At 34.6% G+C, this 20,256-nt stretch overlaps 1 protein-coding gene across 2 annotated transcripts in view; it reads left to right on the top strand.

The window, feature by feature from the left end:
- Positions 1–421: 421 nt before the first annotated feature.
- The window catches only part of LOC133179015 (uncharacterized), a 43,120-nt gene continuing 23,285 nt past the window's right edge, over positions 422–20,256 (top strand). The window contains exons 1-21 of one of the 2 annotated variants that reach the window (XM_061313691.1): positions 422–551; positions 6,871–8,273; positions 8,505–8,571; positions 8,666–8,731; positions 8,815–9,668; positions 9,930–9,977; positions 12,385–12,516; positions 12,643–12,786; positions 13,194–13,402; positions 13,752–13,876; positions 14,016–14,082; positions 15,044–15,123; positions 15,219–15,325; positions 15,433–15,555; positions 15,679–15,780; positions 15,976–16,080; positions 16,244–16,359; positions 16,459–16,497; positions 16,617–16,680; positions 17,058–17,164; positions 17,440–17,584. In XM_061313691.1, the coding sequence (XP_061169675.1) occupies positions 6,906–8,273; positions 8,505–8,571; positions 8,666–8,731; positions 8,815–9,668; positions 9,930–9,977; positions 12,385–12,516; positions 12,643–12,786; positions 13,194–13,402; positions 13,752–13,876; positions 14,016–14,082; positions 15,044–15,123; positions 15,219–15,325; positions 15,433–15,555; positions 15,679–15,780; positions 15,976–16,080; positions 16,244–16,359; positions 16,459–16,497; positions 16,617–16,680; positions 17,058–17,164; positions 17,440–17,584 (4,068 nt within the window). In that variant the 5' untranslated portion in view covers positions 422–551; positions 6,871–6,905. The remainder of the gene's footprint in view (positions 552–6,870; positions 8,274–8,504; positions 8,572–8,665; positions 8,732–8,814; positions 9,669–9,929; positions 9,978–12,384; positions 12,517–12,642; positions 12,787–13,193; positions 13,403–13,751; positions 13,877–14,015; positions 14,083–15,043; positions 15,124–15,218; positions 15,326–15,432; positions 15,556–15,678; positions 15,781–15,975; positions 16,081–16,243; positions 16,360–16,458; positions 16,498–16,616; positions 16,681–17,057; positions 17,165–17,439; positions 17,585–20,256) is intronic. The other variant, XM_061313692.1, reaches the window with a different exon arrangement.

Genomic DNA, 20,256 nt, shown 5'->3' with positions numbered 1-20,256 from the left:
TTTTAGTTATTGATCAGAGAAATACAGAATCCGCCACTGTATTTGAAATTACTTGTAAATACATTTTTAAAAATATATATTGTCTGCGTATCATGACCTTAATCCAACATCTCATTATTTTCAGTGTGAGAACTTCACAGAGTCAAAGTGGTTAAAAACCCCAACAGTAATGTGCATTATCGAATCATTAAACAAGACATTTTTACTACTTCTGAAATGGAGCAAAAGTATGCAATCGTATATCGTATATATATAAAAATATGCACTGTAGCAAAAGAAATTTAGTTCTATTTGTTAAAACTGTGAACATTCCAGTAAAATTCACTAAGAGCCTAGTTAATAATTGTAAACAAACCGGCGTAAAGTCTTTCGAAACACGTGTTTTGACTTCCGATCTTTTCTCTGCTTTTTCTCCAGGATGGTCTAATTTGCTTTCCACCATGGACCATTTGGTATCAAAACGCGGGAAATCGGTGTCCTATAGATTAGGAGAATGACGCATGCGCACACACAACCCCTACTTCATGGCGGCGTCAAGAAAAGACTAGAGGGTAGGACATAGCAATGAGTTTTTCGTTGTTTCTTTGTTATGTAGTGATTGTAGTAGAAATATCCTCAAACAGTGCTGTTCTCTGATGTTTGATTGTGATGATACAAAGTCTAGTTTATGTCTGTAGTGAATTTTAAGGCTGTTTGTTTACGTTTTATCGATGGTTTTCATCGTTGTTTTGTCCGCAAAGGAAGTGAAACTTCGATGGCTGAACACGTTAGCTCGAAGAATATTCACGTGTAAGCAATGTTAGCAAATCCTGGGACACATAAGCAATATTGTCAGCTATTAAGAAGTGCTATCGTGAATCCATACCAATTTTGTTTTTGTTTTTGTATGCATGTTGTTGCAGAAATCTTGCTTTTGGTTCGTTTTAACAATTGGTACAGTGTCGCTCGAAAGTTGGCGCACGTGTTCTCAGTATTGATTGTCGCCGCTCAGTGGAGGCAGTAGCATAGTTGCTTACAGTGCACCCAGTGTATCAAATGAACATACCGGTTTGATAAATTTATTTTTCACTCTGAGTTTTTGTTATGTTTATTTTCAGTACCTCTTATTTGTTTATTATGAACAATAAAACACATGTCACTCTACTTATTTTGGGTATGTTTTTGCATTTTTGCTTTAATGGGTTACATGTCATTTTTGCACACTTCAAACTTTATTTTCATTGAAAAGACATTAATATAGATGATGTAAATAACTTCACTGAATTAGGGTTTATCAGAACAATTAATACAAAAAAGTGAAAACATTAAGATTTAAAAAAAAAAAAACAGTATTAATAATGTAACAATATATTTTAAGTTAACAAGAAGCTTTATAAATTTCTTTATTTTTACTTAGGTCAGAATAAATAACGTTTTCAGTGTTACCAATTACCATTTGTTATAGATATATGGATCATTTCCTCTACTTGTTGGCTGAAATATAACTTGGAAACAATTGTTGCATCCTGTTGACCTAACAAGTCATTTGATTATGATAGGTAAATATGACTGGAATACTATTATGTACCTTTGATGTAGTTATTATTTATGGTTTGATCATTAACATTCATTATAATTTCATGGAATAATGTATGCCATTTCAAGTTAGTAGTACTTTGAAACTTTCTTGCCCACAAAACAATGTGTTTAGATAATTAGAGAATTACTGATACAATGACATTAGTTGGGAAATGTGATCATTTAGCTACTCGTGAAGAATTATATTCAAATCACCTTTTGGTTTATTGAATATTGTGTGTAAGTGCAGTATATGCACAAGTTTTTTGGGTCACATAGGACGTATGGTCCTGTGTACTTGAGGGACACGTAGGACCGAAACCAAATTTTGTCAGACCGAAAAACGTAATGTAAGAAAGTGTAACATAGTCAGATGATGAACTATGGAAATCTTTCTGTCCATGCAGTTTAAATTACACTCATTTATTTATGTACTTGGATTTGAGTGATATTTAAAAAATCACATTTTGCCCGACATATGTCTCTCTGTCTGTCTGTAAACTTTTTACATTTTTGACTTCTTCTTATCAAGAACCATTTGGCCAATTTTAACCAAACTTGCCACAAAATATGGTTGGATAAAGGGGAATCAAGTTTGTTCAGATGAACAACCCAACTCCTCTCCCAAGGGGAGATAATTAAAAAATAGTTAAAAATTAAAGGCATCTTTTAAAAATCTTCTCAAGAACCACTGGGCCAGGAAAGATGAAACTTATGTGGAAACATCCACATGTAGCATAGATTCAAGTTTGTTCAAATCATGACTCTCGGGGGTGGTTGGGGCCACATGGGACGATCAAAGTTTTACATAGAAAATTTATAGGAAAAATCTTTAAAAATCTTCTCAAGAAAAGCAAAGTCATGATTGGTCATATTTATATGGAAACATTCTCAAGTAGTGTAGAAAGTTCAAACTTCTAGGAGAAAAAAGCCATAGTCAAAGAAACATGTAAGCATCCTTAGTGTGATTCAAGATTGTTCAAATCACCCCCATCCCCTTTAGGGGTAGGTCAGGACCATTTATGCATATAAACTTTTCAATACTAAACTGATTTCTGCTTTTTTCCTAGCCACAGTGCTTTGTTGTAAAAATGATGCATAAGACCTGAGGCACATACTGTATATCAGCCAGGTCCTATGGCCCATTGTTTTTCGGAAAGACTGCAGGAAGCTAAATGATGGACTGTATTGTCCTTGTATAAATTAATAAATATATATTTTGCCAGTATTTTGTCAATAATATCTCTGCCAGTAATATTGGGGATATCTTAATGAGATAGCATATCATTGATAGGAATGGAAAAGAAAAAGGAACAGTGATCAGTCTCATATAAACAATGCAAAAACCCCTGGAACTGTCAGGATCAGGTGCCTAAGAGGAGTAACTCTCCCCTGTTGACTTGTCACACTACTGGTCACACCCAGCACGAGCCCTCAGTATTGATCAAGAAGAATGAGTATTCCCAAGTCGAATTATGCATGAATACTGTAGCTTAACAATTATTATAAAATTAGACCCGAAATGCTGACATTAAATGGGACTTTTGAAAGTTGAGAGCAATATTGAGCTCAGATCTTTCAGTAAGTAGAAGAGAGCTAGGTCTCAAATGGAAATTCTCACTTGCTCTCATTGTTATCACCCCATAAACACAGAAGAATGGACCTTTCTGAAATAAACGGATTTGTGTATACCACTAATAATCCATAGCTCTGTTGTGTGTGTTTTCAGTATTAAAGTTTAGCTGAAGGTTGTATACTCACAAATTTGCAAACTCTAAAATGAAACTGATTCAATAATTGTATCTGTGTCTTACTCTAATGCGCTGCATAAGTGGAAGTCAGTTTTATTTTGGATAAAATGTGAACTGAGCAGGCTTGAGTAAGGAGTGCTGGTTTGGTTAGAGATAAATTTCTCTAACTGCATTGGTATGAGTTATAGTACTTTTGTTCTAAATTTGGCACCTCTCCTAAAATTTGATACAGCAATAAAAGAAATAGGTTCTGGCATGCAGAGGACATAAAACTACATATTGTTGTGAAATTTTATTATGAAGTTTTGTAAATTGTAGTCTAGATCATATAGAGGGAGGCTGTGTCTAATTATCATGTTTATGTCAGAATTAGTGACATATTTTAGGTTAATTATAGTAAGCTATTCTATGTATTCTCTCCAATGCTAGTAAATAAAACTGACTGATGAAATTGGTCACTATTGTGCTAAGGGATGAAGAACAGATTTTGCTGTCCATCTTGATAATTATTTGACTGACTGAATGTAGATCGAAATAAATCCTTGTCCATGAGCACATGGATCAGAAAATTCAGTGAGGTTCTACTCTTTAGGTGGAGTTGATAATATGGCCTGGTCCTGTAAAATTTTATATTCAATCTCTGAAATATTGTTTTGTCAGATCCTTTTAATTTTTCAACAGAAAATTTAAAGATTTGTGAACTTTTTTCCCCCTAAGATTTACACTAAGTATTTGAAGTAATTAAACAAATGTAGTTTTATTATGTCTGTATAGATATATGACGTTTTGTAAGAAAGGTCATTCAGATGACTTTTATTTTATAGTATAACAAAAAATGCTGACTTTGTATGCAGGATAGGCCTATAATATGACTCGGCTAAATTTGAGCAGTTATATGCACATGTACCGGTATGCATGTTCAAGCTTTGACACCGAGCATGGGCATTCATATTTGTCTTGGAAAAAAATTATATGTACACACATTGATATAATTTTGCACATCCCTTTTATCATTATTTGAAAATAGAAAAAGTCGGTGATCAATTTAAATGTATTGGAAGTATAACCCATGTTTTTGGAAGACAGCTTAGGGTCAACCCATTGTTATACATGTACATGTAATCAAGGAGATTTCCACTGAAATGATCATTTGCATTATGAATCATAAATTTTGTATACTTAGAACAGTAGATATTTTAAGTTTGATTGAGACTGTAAATGTATTGTTCAAATTTTGAGCATGAAATCTTGTACAATTTATAAGATATGTGTCCTGTATCAAATAGAGGCTCTCTAGTAAAATGAAACATGTGAAAATGTTTGTGTCCATCATACTTTACCTGAAACATAAACGCGAAAAATTGGGTAAACTCTACAAAACTGTTTTTAAATGAGCATTAAAAGATTTCGTAAAATAATGTATGTGTTTCATAGATACAACATCTTCTATGTTTAGGAATAAGGTCACATGATCAATTTTTAGATATGGTAATCAAGTTTGGATAGAAATGCCAAAGTATTGTTGAATGAAATCTTTCAAAATTTTGCACCACATACAGACACAGAATAATAATATTTTTGTTTAGTATTGGAAGAAAATTTGAATATTTGTGTAATTAGGGTTGTCTCTAAGACCATGGTGGTGGGGAATTTCCCCTCCTATAATGACATAATCCCCCCCTCCCCCCTGGTTACTCTGGTATTCTTCCTGATCACCCTGTTAATGGAGGAATCCCAGACCCCCTTCTACTTTTTAAATGTCCCCTGCTATTTTAATTCTTAGGGACAACCCTGATATAGTAACATTTTGAAAGTGTTCAGCTGAATATTAACCAGGAAATGAACGGAAAATATATGAACAAAAAAAAAAAAAGACGTGCCGAAATTAATTGCCTCTCACACCTTATGTATGGTCTAATATTTAATACAAAAGACTGTATGCAGAAAACCCACTGAAATGTTTTAAATAAAGAACAAATTTTAGCCACATTAGTAAAATGTAAACTATATTATTAGATAAAAATTGTACTCTGGTTCGTTGTTATGGTGCATACAATTTTGCTAGAATCAGTACGTACATGACATTATTACATTCTGAGTATCATTTTTACCAGCAATTAAAGTTTGTGGAAAATGTTCATTTAATTTTTTAATGAAAAGATTGTATTCCACTTATTTTCTGAAACGTTTTGATACTTTTGAAAACAGATTCATTACTAAACTTCTAGGTGACCTCAGATTGGTCGTATTTGTGGGCAAGGGATAGAGTGAAATCTAACATTACACGTATTTACATCCACAAGAATATGATGAATAAGAATTCATCAGTTCTGCAGGCATCCAAGTTAAGTTCTAACTATAAGTGCACTGTGCACTCAGTGTAAAAATTTTAAGAGAAATTCTTTTGTGTACTGTCAGGGTCCAGATAAAAGATAACAAGGAAACTATTTTTTGTGCACATCCTGCAAGATTATAAACAGCATAGAAAGATCATTAGCATTCCAAACCCTACAGTGACAGTAGAATGAATTTTTTTTTTTTTTAAAAAAGGTTTCATGTTATCAGTAGTTACTCAAGATGAAATAATTTTTCATGTATACACCTCTCATATGGAAACAGCATAGATTGTACAATAGATTTTTTTTCAGTTCACATCTAACTTGCACTGTTGTTAAGGGAAGATGCAGTGTTTATATTGTTGAGGGTCTGTGTTAATACATGTATGTGCAAATTCAGTTTACATCCTTGTACATGTAGCCTGAAGTCTCTTTTGGTTGACTATGGATCTAGTATGCCCATTATGAAATAGTCTATCTCTGTACAATCATTGGAGCATGGCTATGGGTTAAACAGGCCTGCAAGAATGTAGGTCACTGCTATTAAATGTCTGTACATTCATAGTCTCAGCTAGAAGGAAAAAAAAATTCTCAAGAATTTTGCATACAGAGTTTCCTTGATTGCCCTTGTGGTTTCCATGCATTTGAGTGATTGATATAAATATATGTATACATTTTTTTCTGAATGTTTGTTGAATGCTGAATTAGAATGTAAAGACATAATGTGCACATAAGTGTTTGGTTGGTGTATGTTGGGTTGTTGTGAGGTACATATCACACTTTTACAAGGACAAAGAGTAGTTATCAGACTACTATAGTTAACCTTTAATTGTAAGTATACAGTTACAGGATATTACAAAAGTAGACATCTAGAGCAGATTATAGCTTTGAACTATAAACCATGTAAACTGAACATAGTACAGAGCATCCTTTGAATATAAATTAGTCTTTTGTTGAAGAAAACTTATGTATCCCCTTTTGAAAGTATGAATTCTTTGGTATTGTCTTAGAAGCATATGGCATGTGAAGGAAATGTTAATCACTTATGGGAACCTTGAATTGTGAGATTTTTAATGTGATAGGTATAAAGTCATAAGGTGTTTTATGCTGAACTTTAACAGACCTGTACATATATATATATACATTGTATGCCAAGATTAATAACATTTCAGTGTAATTGGCTAATGGTAAACAGGAAAGTATTGATCAATAATCCTGTTTTCCAGAGGTGGTAATGGTGAGTGCAGGAGTGTGATACAAAATGGCTGCCACTGTTGCTGAAGGGGAAGTTGAGAATGGAGTTGCTGCAGAAGACCCTGAACCACCATGTATAAAAGGAAAGCTGGTAGAAGTCTGTAGTGAAGACATTTCTGATCTTAAGTCTAAAAATGAAAAACTTGCCAATGGCCCATTAGAAAATCCCATTTCTAATGGTTTTCACAGTGACGAAGAAGAGAAATATGACAATGACCATGATGAATCTGAAGTTAAAACTGATGATAGATCTGCAATGAATGGTTCTGTGTCTGAAGTTCCAAATGATGCAAATGCTGCTACCCCAAGCATGGAATCAAATGATGTAAAGGAAGCAAAAGAACAGAAGGAGCCGAATACTTCAAGAGATAGTACCCCTTTAAGTGACATTAGTACTCCGACTCCAGAGGTCTCAAGGAGCGGCACACCTGTCCCTACACAAGAGAAGTCGGAGGACATTAAACCAGAGAAAGTACCTCTTCCATTGGCTCAGGAGAAAATCTCCCGAAGCTCTGAAGAGAGATCCATGGATTCCACTGATAGTGGAACAAGCAATAAGAGCTCCTCCTCTGCTTTCAAAAATAAATCAACCCCTAAAGCAAGAAAATCAGGTCCCTCAGCTAAAAATATTCTCCCATCAGCACTTGCAATCAAGTCTTCAAGTTCATCTGGAGAAAATGTGAAATTAAATTTACCCCAATTTAATAATGCTATTACTGTAGATAGTAAATTTTTAGAGAAAATTAGTAAAATTTCTAATGTAAAACATGACATTAAACATGATAAGGTTCACACTGTTCTACCAATTGCTAAAGACGATGTTGAAAATGGTGGCATTAAGCAAACTGTGAAAAAATCTAGGGCCTCTCTGCCAATAAATTCTCAACCGAAGATCAAAACAGATGTTGCAGAGAAAAGTGAGGGTAATCTCTCAGACTCTTCTCTACTTGAAAAGGATGCGTTTGGGAAGATCAAGAAAAGATCAAAGAAAAGAAGGAAAATGGGAGCTTATAAACTTCCTAGTGAGATCAAGAAAAAATTCGGCAACAAAAAGAAAGATGGAGATACCAGTAGTGTGAAAGATGAAAAAGAAGACGAGGACTCGAAGAGTGTCAGTTGTGAAGAAAAGTTAGGTCATGTAGGAAGTGCTAAGAGTTTAACCAACAGCAAGCAGTGTAGTCCTGGAAATGGTGCTAAAAGATCGGCATGGGACATCATGAAATCCCCAAAAATTACTCCGAAAGGAAAAAATACTCTTGGTAGCACCAGAAATAAAAGCATGTCAAATTCTGTACAAGAAAAATCCAAAGCACAGACTTCACTTGATTCATTCCTGAATCGCTGTGATCAGAATTCTAGTCAAATAGGACCTCAGGTAGGTTTCATGTTAAATTTCTCTGGAATGAATTCATTGGTTTATGCCACTGTCATGTCTATCTCTAAAGTAGTTGACAGATGTTGCATATTTTGTAATGTTTAATATGGTAGTATGCATTTGCTATATGGCATGCAAAGTTTACACAAAAAGTGTCGTATTTGCATTTAGCCTTTTGAAGATGCAAGTTGCTTTAAATTTATAGTGCTCTATATTGCAATTTTTTCTCAGAATAAAGAGGATCGGTTCACTGGGATAAAAGACAGAAGATCTGGATTAAGGAAAAGGAAAAAGGAAGGTAAAATTGTCATGAAGCATTTTTTTCCCCACAAAATAATGACTTACGTTATAATTATTCATGACATACAGATAAAGGATGATTTTTTTTTTAGATGACCTGGATGATGAAGAAGATGATATAGAAACAAAAGATAAGAAAGAAGCTGATACCAATACAGGTAAGATCAGCTGTTAAAACATAGGAGAGATTAGGGATGATTGAAGAAGGAAGTCAGTGTTCAGCAAAACATTTTCATTTCAGGAAATAAGAAGAAAAGGAAAGAGGAAACTATAACAATAGTGTCAGCAAGTCCTTCAGTAGCGGCCCCTATTGGCTACCAGTCCCTGCTCACTCCCCAGAAAACTGGTGGCATTATTACTTCAGTTCATAATACTTCTACTTTACATTTTATTTCCACATCTTCAGCATCCTCATCTCCAAAAGCAGCAACAACTGTCGTATCATCATCATTGTTACCGCAGAACTTCACAAATGTCGTTTCAAATATTAATGCTCCAACTGCAATTTCACCAGGCTCTCAGAATGTAAGACTGCCCACTTTTACGAAGGGGAACTTTGTCGCAACTGGACATGCTCCGTTGCTCTTGGTTCCTGTTAATAATAGTGGGCAGATGGTGAATGCTGTTCCAATACCTACCTCAGGGTCAGCAGGTCAGAAGATCATTTTATCTGTTCCAGACCCAAAGTTAAATCCAACAAACAAATTGGGGGGTTCCCCTCCAAGGTACATTTTGATGCAAAATGTTCACAGTGGTTTTGTGCCACATTCTACCTTGGCACTGGGGACCACTGTAAGGCCCCACTTAATCACTTCAACTGTTGCTGGACTAGCAGCAGTTCCTATCTCCAAACCCATCAACAGTTCTCCATCCAGTTCCAATCCCATTTCTGTGTATAGTAATCAGTTGTATGGCGAAAAACCTTCTGTGATAAATAACCTATCTAATAAACTTGATGCGGTGGACAAAAGAGACCTGGAGGTGATAGAGGATGACCGGTCTGTCTCGCCTTCACCCAGCAGTCTGAGTTATCCAGTCACGCCCCCAAAAACCCCAGAAGAGGATGGCAGCGAGGACTCTATGTCTGTTTCTTCAGTAAGTAATCTGCTTTCTTTTCCCCCCAAAGATTTCAAAATATAAACCATGTACATGTATTTTAACCCTTTAAACAAAGTCCAAACTGTTTAAGAATTTTTATTTGAATTGAAGGTTTAGGGATTGCGGTTAAACTTTACTACTATTGTTGTGTTTTAAATGTTATATAGTGAATTGTCTTTCATAAACTTGGTTTATTTTGGGGGGATTGAAACATATTTCTTGTTGATGATTCTGAAACCTTAGATTTGTTTTTCTTAGCTTCGTAATCATGGTAATGCAACATTTGTCGGGATTAAATATGTCCATGTAAGTTTTTGATGTATCAACAATAGCTACATATTCTATAAATATTGTGATTAGTGTGTAGCTTTTTATTTTTGGTTTATTTGGTGGCTGCAGCAGTTGTCTCATTTTATTTTCTATCCACAGCTTGCCTCTTATTTGACTGGTTTGTTAAATGAATAGACAATCCTAAAAAAAAAACAAGTTATAGCTGTTTAATGGACACTTTCAGTTAATGTATTTCATAAGTTACTTGGAGAGTTAATGGAAGAATTGGAGTAAAATACAAACTGTTCATGTAAAATGACATACATGTACATGTATATGTTTTGGGTTTTTTTTCCTAAGACTGAATTTTGTTTGATCAAAAAGATGATCGAACACTCAATTCAGAAATGAAATTAGTTTTGACATGCAGAACATGAATTTTTGTTCACTTTTATATCTGTTTCAGTTTGTTAAGCATGGCAGATAATTTAAGTTGGCATGGTTAAGTTTATAGTTTCACTGTATTTTCAGTGATTATATGCTTTATCTTGGTTACCAAGTTACTTCTTTATTCCACCATAAAACAGAATTTTAGATTACTGAAAATAAGTTAGATAATCTTCTACATGTGGTGTTAAAGTTATTTTTTTTTATACTTAGTTTTAAACCCAATATTTTTAAAATTCAGAAAAATATACCACCATGTTTGCAATTGGTTTTAAGAGAATATATGTGTAAAGTTTCTAAAAACATGCATGAATAATCATCTATCCATAACCTTTATTTCAAAAATGGTAAATAAAAGATAAGTACCATCTACAAGCATGACTGTGTACAAGGAAATGGGTGAGGGACTATTTTGGTGATAAATTCCATTGCAATGCCCACAGAGATTAAATCAAAATTGTATAATTGTTTAAATAAAATTCAGTAGATCTACAAAAAATGTTCCTTGGTATAATTTTTTAGGATAAATGTATGTTGTAAATTTGCTGTTGTGTTTAGCATGACTATTGTGTATTTTACTTGTAGACAAATGATTTTCAGTATTTAAAGAATTTTCAGTTTGTTATCAGTATGTAATTTAAAGTCTAAAAGCATAAGGATTCCAACACAATTTATCTTATCCCCCTTCTTCCATCTTTCTTTAAACTGTATACATAACTTTCAGATTGTCATTGCTACCTCATAGACTACTGTATGGTTTAACTGATTTTGTCAAACTTGGCACATTGTAGAATATCAGTATGAGAGTTAAGACCTATAAAGATAATCTTTGACATAACATTGTATCGGACACTAAGTCTGTTTTAAGCACAGTGGAAGGGACTTTGGTCTAACTTGTTATTTGTACAGATGTAGTGTATACCTTTCAGCCAGAGAATGGATTCCAGGCCATTGCTTTCTTTATGTGCAACAATGTGAAATATTTTTTGAACTCTAAGAGGTGGAAGCATGGTTTACATAGATAACTTCCAAAGTCCATTTTATTGACTCTGTGGTTCACATCTTGTGACCTAGACCTTCAAATTCCCCCATTTCTATCAATTCCATCAATGATTTCTTGGTTTTTTTGTTACTTCTGAAGATCTACCTTTGCAAGAACCATTGCTCATATTGAAACTATCATAAAATGAACTTCTTAGAATTATGTCGTATATAAGTAACTATTTGATTGTATGGCCATTGATCCAAGAAACAAGATTAAAGTACAGCCATTTTCTGATGAGTTGAATGAAACATTACAAATGCAGACAGCATATTGGAGGGTTAACGACACAGATTTAAAGTTTATATCCTTAAAAAATTTAGGTAGAAATTCAAGACTTGCATGTTTTGAGAACAATTCAGACTAATATATTGTGAAAGCATATTTAGAAACTTCTTTTATCTGAAAATTACCAAAATGTGAATTTTGATTGCAAGTGTGCCTATGACCCTTTAGGAGAAATATAATTTTAAACAATATCATATTATTTTGGTGATGAACAGTATTGTATATTTTCTAAAGACCACTAGCAGTTTTACTAGCAATAAGCTGACTGTAATCAAAGTATGACCTCATTTTTGTCGAAGTTGTATTAGATATGGCACAGATGTAGCCACAATAAGAAACATTATCTTTGTTTTGAATTTTTATCATGATCAACGAACTGAAACATTACATCTGTTTAACTAAATGTAGACCAATCTGGAAATTACTTGGAAAAGGTTCTCTTTTGACAATCTCTCTACAACTCAAATGAAATTTGGTACTTATTTACAATGAGACATAGAGATTCATAACTCATTGTAGAAGTAATTGTAATGTTGCCACTATTACTAAAAATAGAATTGTATTATTTCAGAATGGTTCAGTTTAGCTGTGTTTAGTTCAGACCATTAGAGACCTCTCATTGGATAGTTAATGAATGCACACTAAATAAGTAGTCTGTGATTGTAGGCCCCTCCTGGTCCTATTCCACCAGACAAGGATGTGATCCCTCTGTGTTGCTGTAAAATTAATGGTGCTTGTTTTAAGAAGTTGGGATCTAGTGTCACATATTGTCAGGCACTGGATTCTGTAGATGGCAAGGTGAGATAACAATTACTATCAATTTTTTTTCATTATGGGTGCTGCTATGGCAACTCTACTCTTTTATATGTTGGCCAATTTCAAGAAATTGAAGTGTAATATGTACAGGTACATTGTTTTTCCTAGGTCATGGGCTGTTGCAATAAAGTAACGAATTCTCAGCTGGTTAGACCAGGTGTAAAGATTCCATTTATGGCTATTTGTGAGGCTCATCGTAAACGACTAAAGCTTCATCAGTGCTGTCCAGGATGTGGTCATTTCTGTACACAAGTAGGTGCAGTGTTACACTTTATAAGCTGAAGTAAATCTGTAGATGTTCCTTATTGTAATCATGATCAAAGCTGTTTGCTGATAAGATTTATTGGAAAAAAAGAAAAAAAAACTAAATTTTCTTTATAACTTTAGTTGAAAGTCTGTGGTTCAAGTAAAAGAAATGAATTTTATTTTGAAATTAAGTTAAATTTATATGATTTATTATTTCATATCAGCCTCATATACATAGACAGAGGAAAATGGCTTGTGTTTCAGCTTGACAAGGTTACAAAAGTACCTCAAATATCAGTAGAATTTCCAAGTCTTACATGTTAGTGATTCTTGTTGGGGAATTTTGCCCAGTGTTACATGAAGTGATTTTTGTAGGGGTTTTGCCAGTGTTACATGTTGGTGATTTTTTGTAGGGGAGTTTTGCCCAGTGTAGAAAGGTTCCTGAGGGTAGCAGTGGGATGAAGTACCCCATCCACCAGTTCCACAAACAGTGTCAGGTCCTGAGGAATGGGCGGTACTTCTGTCCTCACTGTGGGGAGGAGTCTGAGCAGTATGAGGTCTCACTACAGATGGATGAACCCCGCAGTATGACCAACTTTGAGGAAAAATACAACAAGCCTCAGTAAGCTATAGTTTGATTGAGAATGAGATTCCTATCATTTACATGTATGTACTTAAGTTTATAGCCATATGTTAAATGGTGCTAATCAATTTACTTATTATATTAATTTGACCATCTTCACAATGTCAAGATTTTTAATTTTGTTCCACTTCACAAACCCTTGACATGATTACATCTTCACAATGTCAAGGTTTTTCTGATATCATTCCTGTCAAGGGTTTGTGAAGTGGAACGATATCAGAAAACCTTGACATTGTGAGGATGTAATTTGACATGCATCATTGGCTTTGGTTCAGAATGAATTGGTGGAAGGGAAGAGAGTTTTGATATTTTATCTCTTTTTTTGCAGAGTTTCAAGAGCCAAGATGGGTATTCATTCCAATACCTATAGAAATTTTACGAAAGTGGATAAGGACCCCACAGAAGACGTGGTAACAGCTTCCCACAAGACACAGGACAAGACCATCTCCAATGGTAATACCATATACAGAGAATATACTGTACCATAAAAAAAATAATGGGTAAAGATACTAGATAGCTTTAAATTTTGATGTGAAATTTGGACTGTTTGTCTAATATCACAATGTAGTCATTATAGAGATTTTTATATCAGGTGGACTTCCCATGGGACCAGACAAGACAGCTCTAGAAAAAGTTCTGCAGTCCATGTCAGAAGAGAGGTATTACTATGCCCGCCATGAAAATGGCTGGGGTATATAGTGTTTGTTATGTCCATCTTCTATCCTTCTGTCCTTCTGTCTATCCTTCCGCCGCGCTTTGTGTTTAGCTCAGTTCAAAGCTCATTTTCAAAGAAACTATCCAAGATATTTTCATCGAACTTCATATGCTGATAGATATTGATGAGAGCTATGCAACTGCATCAACATTTTTTGACCTTGACCTTTCCTTTGACCTTGACTTCACTTTTCCTAAATTAGTGTTTAGCTCAGTTTTAAAGATACCATTCAAGATAGTGTAATCAAACTTCATATGTTGATACATACTGATAAGAGCTATTCAACTGCATCAACATTTTTGACCTTGGCCTTTCCTTTGACCTCTACCTTACTTTTCTTAAATTAGTGTCAAACTTCATATGCTGATACATACTGATGTAAGCAATTCACCTGCATCAACATTTTTGACCTTGACCTTTCAGTTGGCCTTGACCACACTTTTATAAATTTGTGTTTAACTCAGTTTTGAAGAAACCATTCAAAATATTTTTATCAAACTAAATATGCTGATACATATATGTGAGAACTATTCAACTGCATCAAAAATGTTTGACCTTGAACTTTCCTGTGACCTTGACCTCGCTTTTCTTAAATTTGCATTTTGTTTAGTTTTAAAGAAATCAATTAAGATATATTGATGTAAGCTTTTGCACTTATACATAATTTGGTGAGAATTTATCATCTATATCCAACTTTTTAGATTTCAATTTTAAAGAAACTTTTCAGGATATTCTCATCAAATTTCATACACTAATACAAATTTTCATGTTGCATTACTAATATACCCTCGGCGGGGCATTCATGTCCTATGGACATATTTGTAGTTTTTACAAGTGCATTGAAATTCCTTCAGTATTTTGATAAGTGCTCATCTAAAGATGTACATTTGATATCTTTTTTTCAGACCTAAAATGAAAAAGCTTCCCAAATTTTTATATAATCCAGCCTATGAGGGAGACTTAGAGAAGTTCATGATTATGATAGGTGAGTATTTTCTATTCAAATGTTAAAATTTGAATTGGAATATTTTTATCTATATAAAATTTGATCATCATTTGGATACATACTAAATTCTTTAGGAGAGGGGTTTGACATTAATGAAAAGGTGGAAGACTTTGAAAATCAGACTCCTCTACATGCAGCCTGTATAGCGGGGAGTCTGCCTATAGTTCATATTCTGATACAGGTAAGATTATCTCCCTTTGTAATCTTTTACAGGGTCTTCTTTTGACGAAAATGTTGAACACTGAATTGACCATCATTATAATAAACTACATTGTTCATTTGATGTAGATGGGAGCATTTATTCATGCCACTGACAAAGAATTGAAGACCCCTCTGATGTATGCAGCTGAATATAACCACCTAGCCATTGTCAAGTACCTGTTAAAATGTAAAGCCAATGTTAAACAAAAGGTAAAAAGGCACCATACAGTTTCATTAAATCTAACATTGATTTATGACTGCACATCATAAACTTCTTATTCCATGTTTAAGACACATGTGTCATTAATGTATACTTGTCCTTTTGATATGTAGGCTGAAGATGGCATGACAGTTTTACATTATGCTGCTAAAGCAGGTCATGTTGACGTTTTGAAAGTTCTGTTAGAATCTGATGAGGCTGATATCAACATGCAGGTCAGTGTCAAGTCACCCCACTCCATCCAATTCCTATCTTCCACCAAAGAAAAACCCAACATATGTTTACAATTTTGCTTATCTCAACAAGGTCACAATAAAGAATTCAACTGAAAAATTAAGAAACAAGATTGAGGTTTTTTCAATGGAACCCCCCATTTGTTGATTTATTGAACCTTTGCCTTGTTTTGGTAGGATGATGGAGGGTGGACTCCTATAATCTGGGCATCAGAGCACAGGATAGTTCCAGCAGTTAAATATCTGATCAAGAATGGAGCAGATCCAAACATGAAAGACAAGGTATAACACACACATACATACACATCTTTTCATTTTCAGAACAAATAATGGTCAAAATCAGCCATTGAAATAAGATCACTTTAAGGGAAAAAAAAAAAGAAAAACTATTAAAATATCAATCAAAAAAGAATTCTACATGTGCTCTTTAAAATTTCATTTATAGGAAGAGAATACAAGTCTGCACTGGGCTGCCTACTCAGGTAGTGTAGATATTGCAGAAATGTTCTTGAATGCAGGCTGTGATCTGGAAACACCAAATGAACATGGAGACAGACCCCTGTAAGTAGAGGAGTACTCTGAAACCTGACTTTCATAGCATTAATTAATATTTTAGTTTATGGTGATGATGCCAATTATCTAACATTTCATTTGTTCCAGACACATAGCAGCAAGACAGGATCATTATGAATGTGTAGTGTAAGTATTAGATTTTGATTGGTAAGAGATTGTAATTATGCATCGGTGTTTGATATCTTTGATTCTGTTGTCAGAATTTAAGCACAGCTGAGAAATGTTTTTTTCTTTTTAATTGACAGGTTATTTTTGGCACGTGGTGCAGATGTTGATGCCAAAAATAAGGAAAATGATTCTCCAATCGAGGTAATCATATGAAACACTCATGCATGACCCAGAAACTATATAAATTCTGACAATTCATGGACCAAGTATTGAATAATTTCTTACACTCTTTTAAAATGAATTTTCTCCATTCTGTTTTCTGCAGCAGCTAGCATTTTAATAGATTTATTATCTGGTCCAGAGAGATTAGGAGGCAAATCCACCCCTTCTTCAGTTTTCAGACTGGAGATGGGATCAAATTTGCCCAAATAAAATTGAGGAATTCAGTAGAAATTCTGGAGACCTTTATGATCCAGAGTTGTGGAATAGTTCCTTACAAAATGCCTCTACTACATGTACATTGTGTAATTTTCAGTGATCAATTATGAATGTGAAGTTAGAACTTTGTGTAATTTTAGTGTTGTATCAATGAGAATAGTCAGTCAGCATTGGCACTGAGAGTAAACAAGCAACTGAAAGGGTTTGCGGCCGCTCGACTGGGACGTACAGAAAAACTGATAGACAGGTAAGCCAAGTGATTTGTAAAATTCTTTTGTCAACTATATAAAATACAGACTACATTCACTAAAACTGAAACTGTGATTTGTAAAATTCTGTTGTCAACTATATAAAACACAGACTACACCTGAAACAGTGATTTGTAAAATTATTTTGTCAATGATATGAAGTACAGATTACAATTGAAACAATTCTACAGTTTGGTACAAAATTTCCTGCTCAGTAGGTCAAGTGTGATGTCAGTTATCTGCGTTTATAACTGTTTCTTCCTGTTTGTTGTAGAGATGTGTCTAGAGGTCGGGAGAACATTCCTATTGCTGTCATTAATGGTGTGGATGATGACCCTGTGCCTACAGACTTTCAATACATCACAGAAAATGTGGAGACCACAAATCTCAACATTAATGGTACCATCAACAGCTTGCAGGTAGGTGATAACTTTCTGCATTCCTTATTTCTTAACAGTTGTTTGGTGGTCTATAAAAAAAAAATTGTAAAGGCTATTCCCACTCACTTACTAAAAATGCTCAGTTTTATCTCTCAGTGTTTTGAGAGAATTTTGCTAAAATGAATTAAGCAAATTCAGATTATTTATATATTTCTAATGTAAGCTGGGGGATCTATTTTGTGACGTGAAAAGTCTGAATTGGGGCAGACTTCTGAATTCATCATGAATTAATGTTTGTGCACAGATTCTAACATAACAAAACCATATTTATCGTTTAATTTTTGTTCCTCAGAGGGATTGAATGATACAAAAATACACTGTTAATCATTTTTAGCTCACCTCGACGAAGTCCAGATGAGCTTATGCTATACCCGGCGTCGGCGTTAGCGTCGGCGTCCCGGTTAAAGTTTTAGGAGCAAGTCCCATTCCCAAGTAACTATAAGCCCTACCTGGACCAAACTTGCATGCATGATGCGTCTAGGGATGGACCCTACCACTCTTGCTCGGATGCTAGATTTTCTAGATGATTGACTAGGTTAAAGTTTTTGGAGCAGGTCCATTCCCAAGTAATGATTAGCCCTACCTGGACCAAACTTGCATGCATGATGCGTCTAGGGATGGACCCTACCACTCTTGCTCGGATGCTAGATTTTCTAGATGATTGACTAGGTTAAAGATTTTGGAGCAGGTCCATTCCCAAGTAACTGTAAGCCCTACCTTGACCAAACTTGCATGGATGATGCATCCAGGGATGGATGTTACCACACTTGCTTCGGATGCTGGATCTGAGCTAGATTTTCCACATGTATGATCAGGTTTAGATTTTGGAGCAGTCCTGTTCCCAAGTAACTATAAGCCCAACCTGGAGCAAACTTTCATAGATGATGCATCTAGGGATGGACACTAACCAACCTGCTTCGGATGCTGGATCTGACCTAGATTTTCCACATGAGCGAATTTTTGCTATATTTTAACCAAATTAGCATGGATAATGTATCTGGGGATGGACACTTCCAGACTTGCTTTGGATTCTGAATCTGACCTACATTTTCCAGATGAGTGACCAGGGTAATTTTTAGAGAAGCTTTATAATATTATGGCCTTTTATGATTTAACTTGCATAGATGGTGCATTTAAGGATGAAAACTTCCAGACTTGCTTTGGATGTTGGAACTCACCACAATTTTCTTGATTACTAAACAGCTTAAAGTTCTTTGAGCAGGTCTATTTCAAAGCTATTAGTCCTACTTAAACCAAACTTGCATGGATATTGATCTTGGGATGTAAAAAAAATTTTATGTGAAATTTGCCTTACTTATAGATAACGTTCGTCGAGGTGAGCTTCGTAATCTTTGATTACCTATGTTTTGAGCTGTGAGGGGTCCTTCAAACATCAGTCTTGTCCTCTTTTGATGTGGAATGTCAGATTTATTTTGCAACTAGATATGTGTGTGACTGTGCATCTTTTACTTCAAAATTAAACCAAGGAGATGTAAAACTAAACAGGTTTTCTAATTTTGGAATGGATATAAATAGTTTAATCTTATTTCTTTAATTTCAAAAACCACCTGTATAAATTATTTTGAAAAATGCTCCCTTGTCAAGCATCTTAGTTGAGTGGGCATAGCAGTTTATACTTGCAAGTTTATGAAGTATTCTGATTTAATGGATAACTCCTTTTTATGCCCCCTGCAATCAAAGATGGGGGGGGGGCATATAGTTTTTGGTCTGTCCGTCCAACATATTTCACCTCTTGATGTTGAAGTTTGACTTGCTTTTACAAAATATTAACTAACTTAAACTTTAGCCATAACTTCTGAACAGATAATGCTGGAGCTTTTATATTTAATATGTATATTTCATGTGATAAGAGTTTTCTTCATGTATCAACATTTTTGACCTGTTGACCTTGACCTTTGAGTTTGACTTTTTTTGGTCAAAAACAGTAAATGTGGCTATATCTGTAGAATGGTTGGTGCTAGAGCTTTCATATATATTTCATGTGACATGACCTTACCTTTGGTACCAAAATTGTTTGACCTTATGACCTTGACCTTGGAGTATGACATTCTTTTGAAAACTTTAATCTTGGCCTTATTTTCTGAATTGTCAGTGCTAAAGCTTTCATATTTCACATGTGCATTCCTTGTGACAAGACCTTTTTTTAGATACCAACATTTTTGAACTGTTGACCTTGGAGTTTGAACTACCTTTTAAAAACTTTAACCTTGGCATTGAGTTGCCATATGGGGGCATCAGTGTTTCACAAAACATGTTGTAAATTTTCAAACCAAATACCAAAACTTTTATTGATGTGTACTCCAAAATAAGAGTGGCATTTCCACCCCAACTACAATGCTTCATTTTGTTAGCTGGGATCAATTTTGCCAAGAGCAATGTTGGGATGAAGTCGAAATTCTGATTTCTTCATGAATCAGAGTTGTGCAGAAGTTCCTTACAAATCCGCAAATCTTCCTGAGCTGCATTCAAGATTGTAGCAGCTAATCTAGCTGCTAGGTTAGATATCTAGGTTTTATTGAATGCACTGTATGATTAAATGCTTTTTCTAACTAGGCTAGCATACCATTCAAGATCGTAGCTGCTATGATCTTGAACACAGCCCTGTTCTTCTTGGCTGTTGCTGAACTGTT

The sequence above is a fragment of the Saccostrea echinata genome, unplaced genomic scaffold, assembly GCF_033153115.1.
Source record: "Saccostrea echinata isolate AGI-Se365-2 ecotype Australia unplaced genomic scaffold, CSIRO_AGI_Sech_v1 ptg000004l, whole genome shotgun sequence".
In the NCBI taxonomy this organism is placed as follows: domain Eukaryota; kingdom Metazoa; phylum Mollusca; class Bivalvia; order Ostreida; family Ostreidae; genus Saccostrea; species Saccostrea echinata.
The sequence above is the reverse complement of the archived record's forward strand: the minus strand, read 5'-3'. Positions and strand labels throughout refer to the sequence as shown.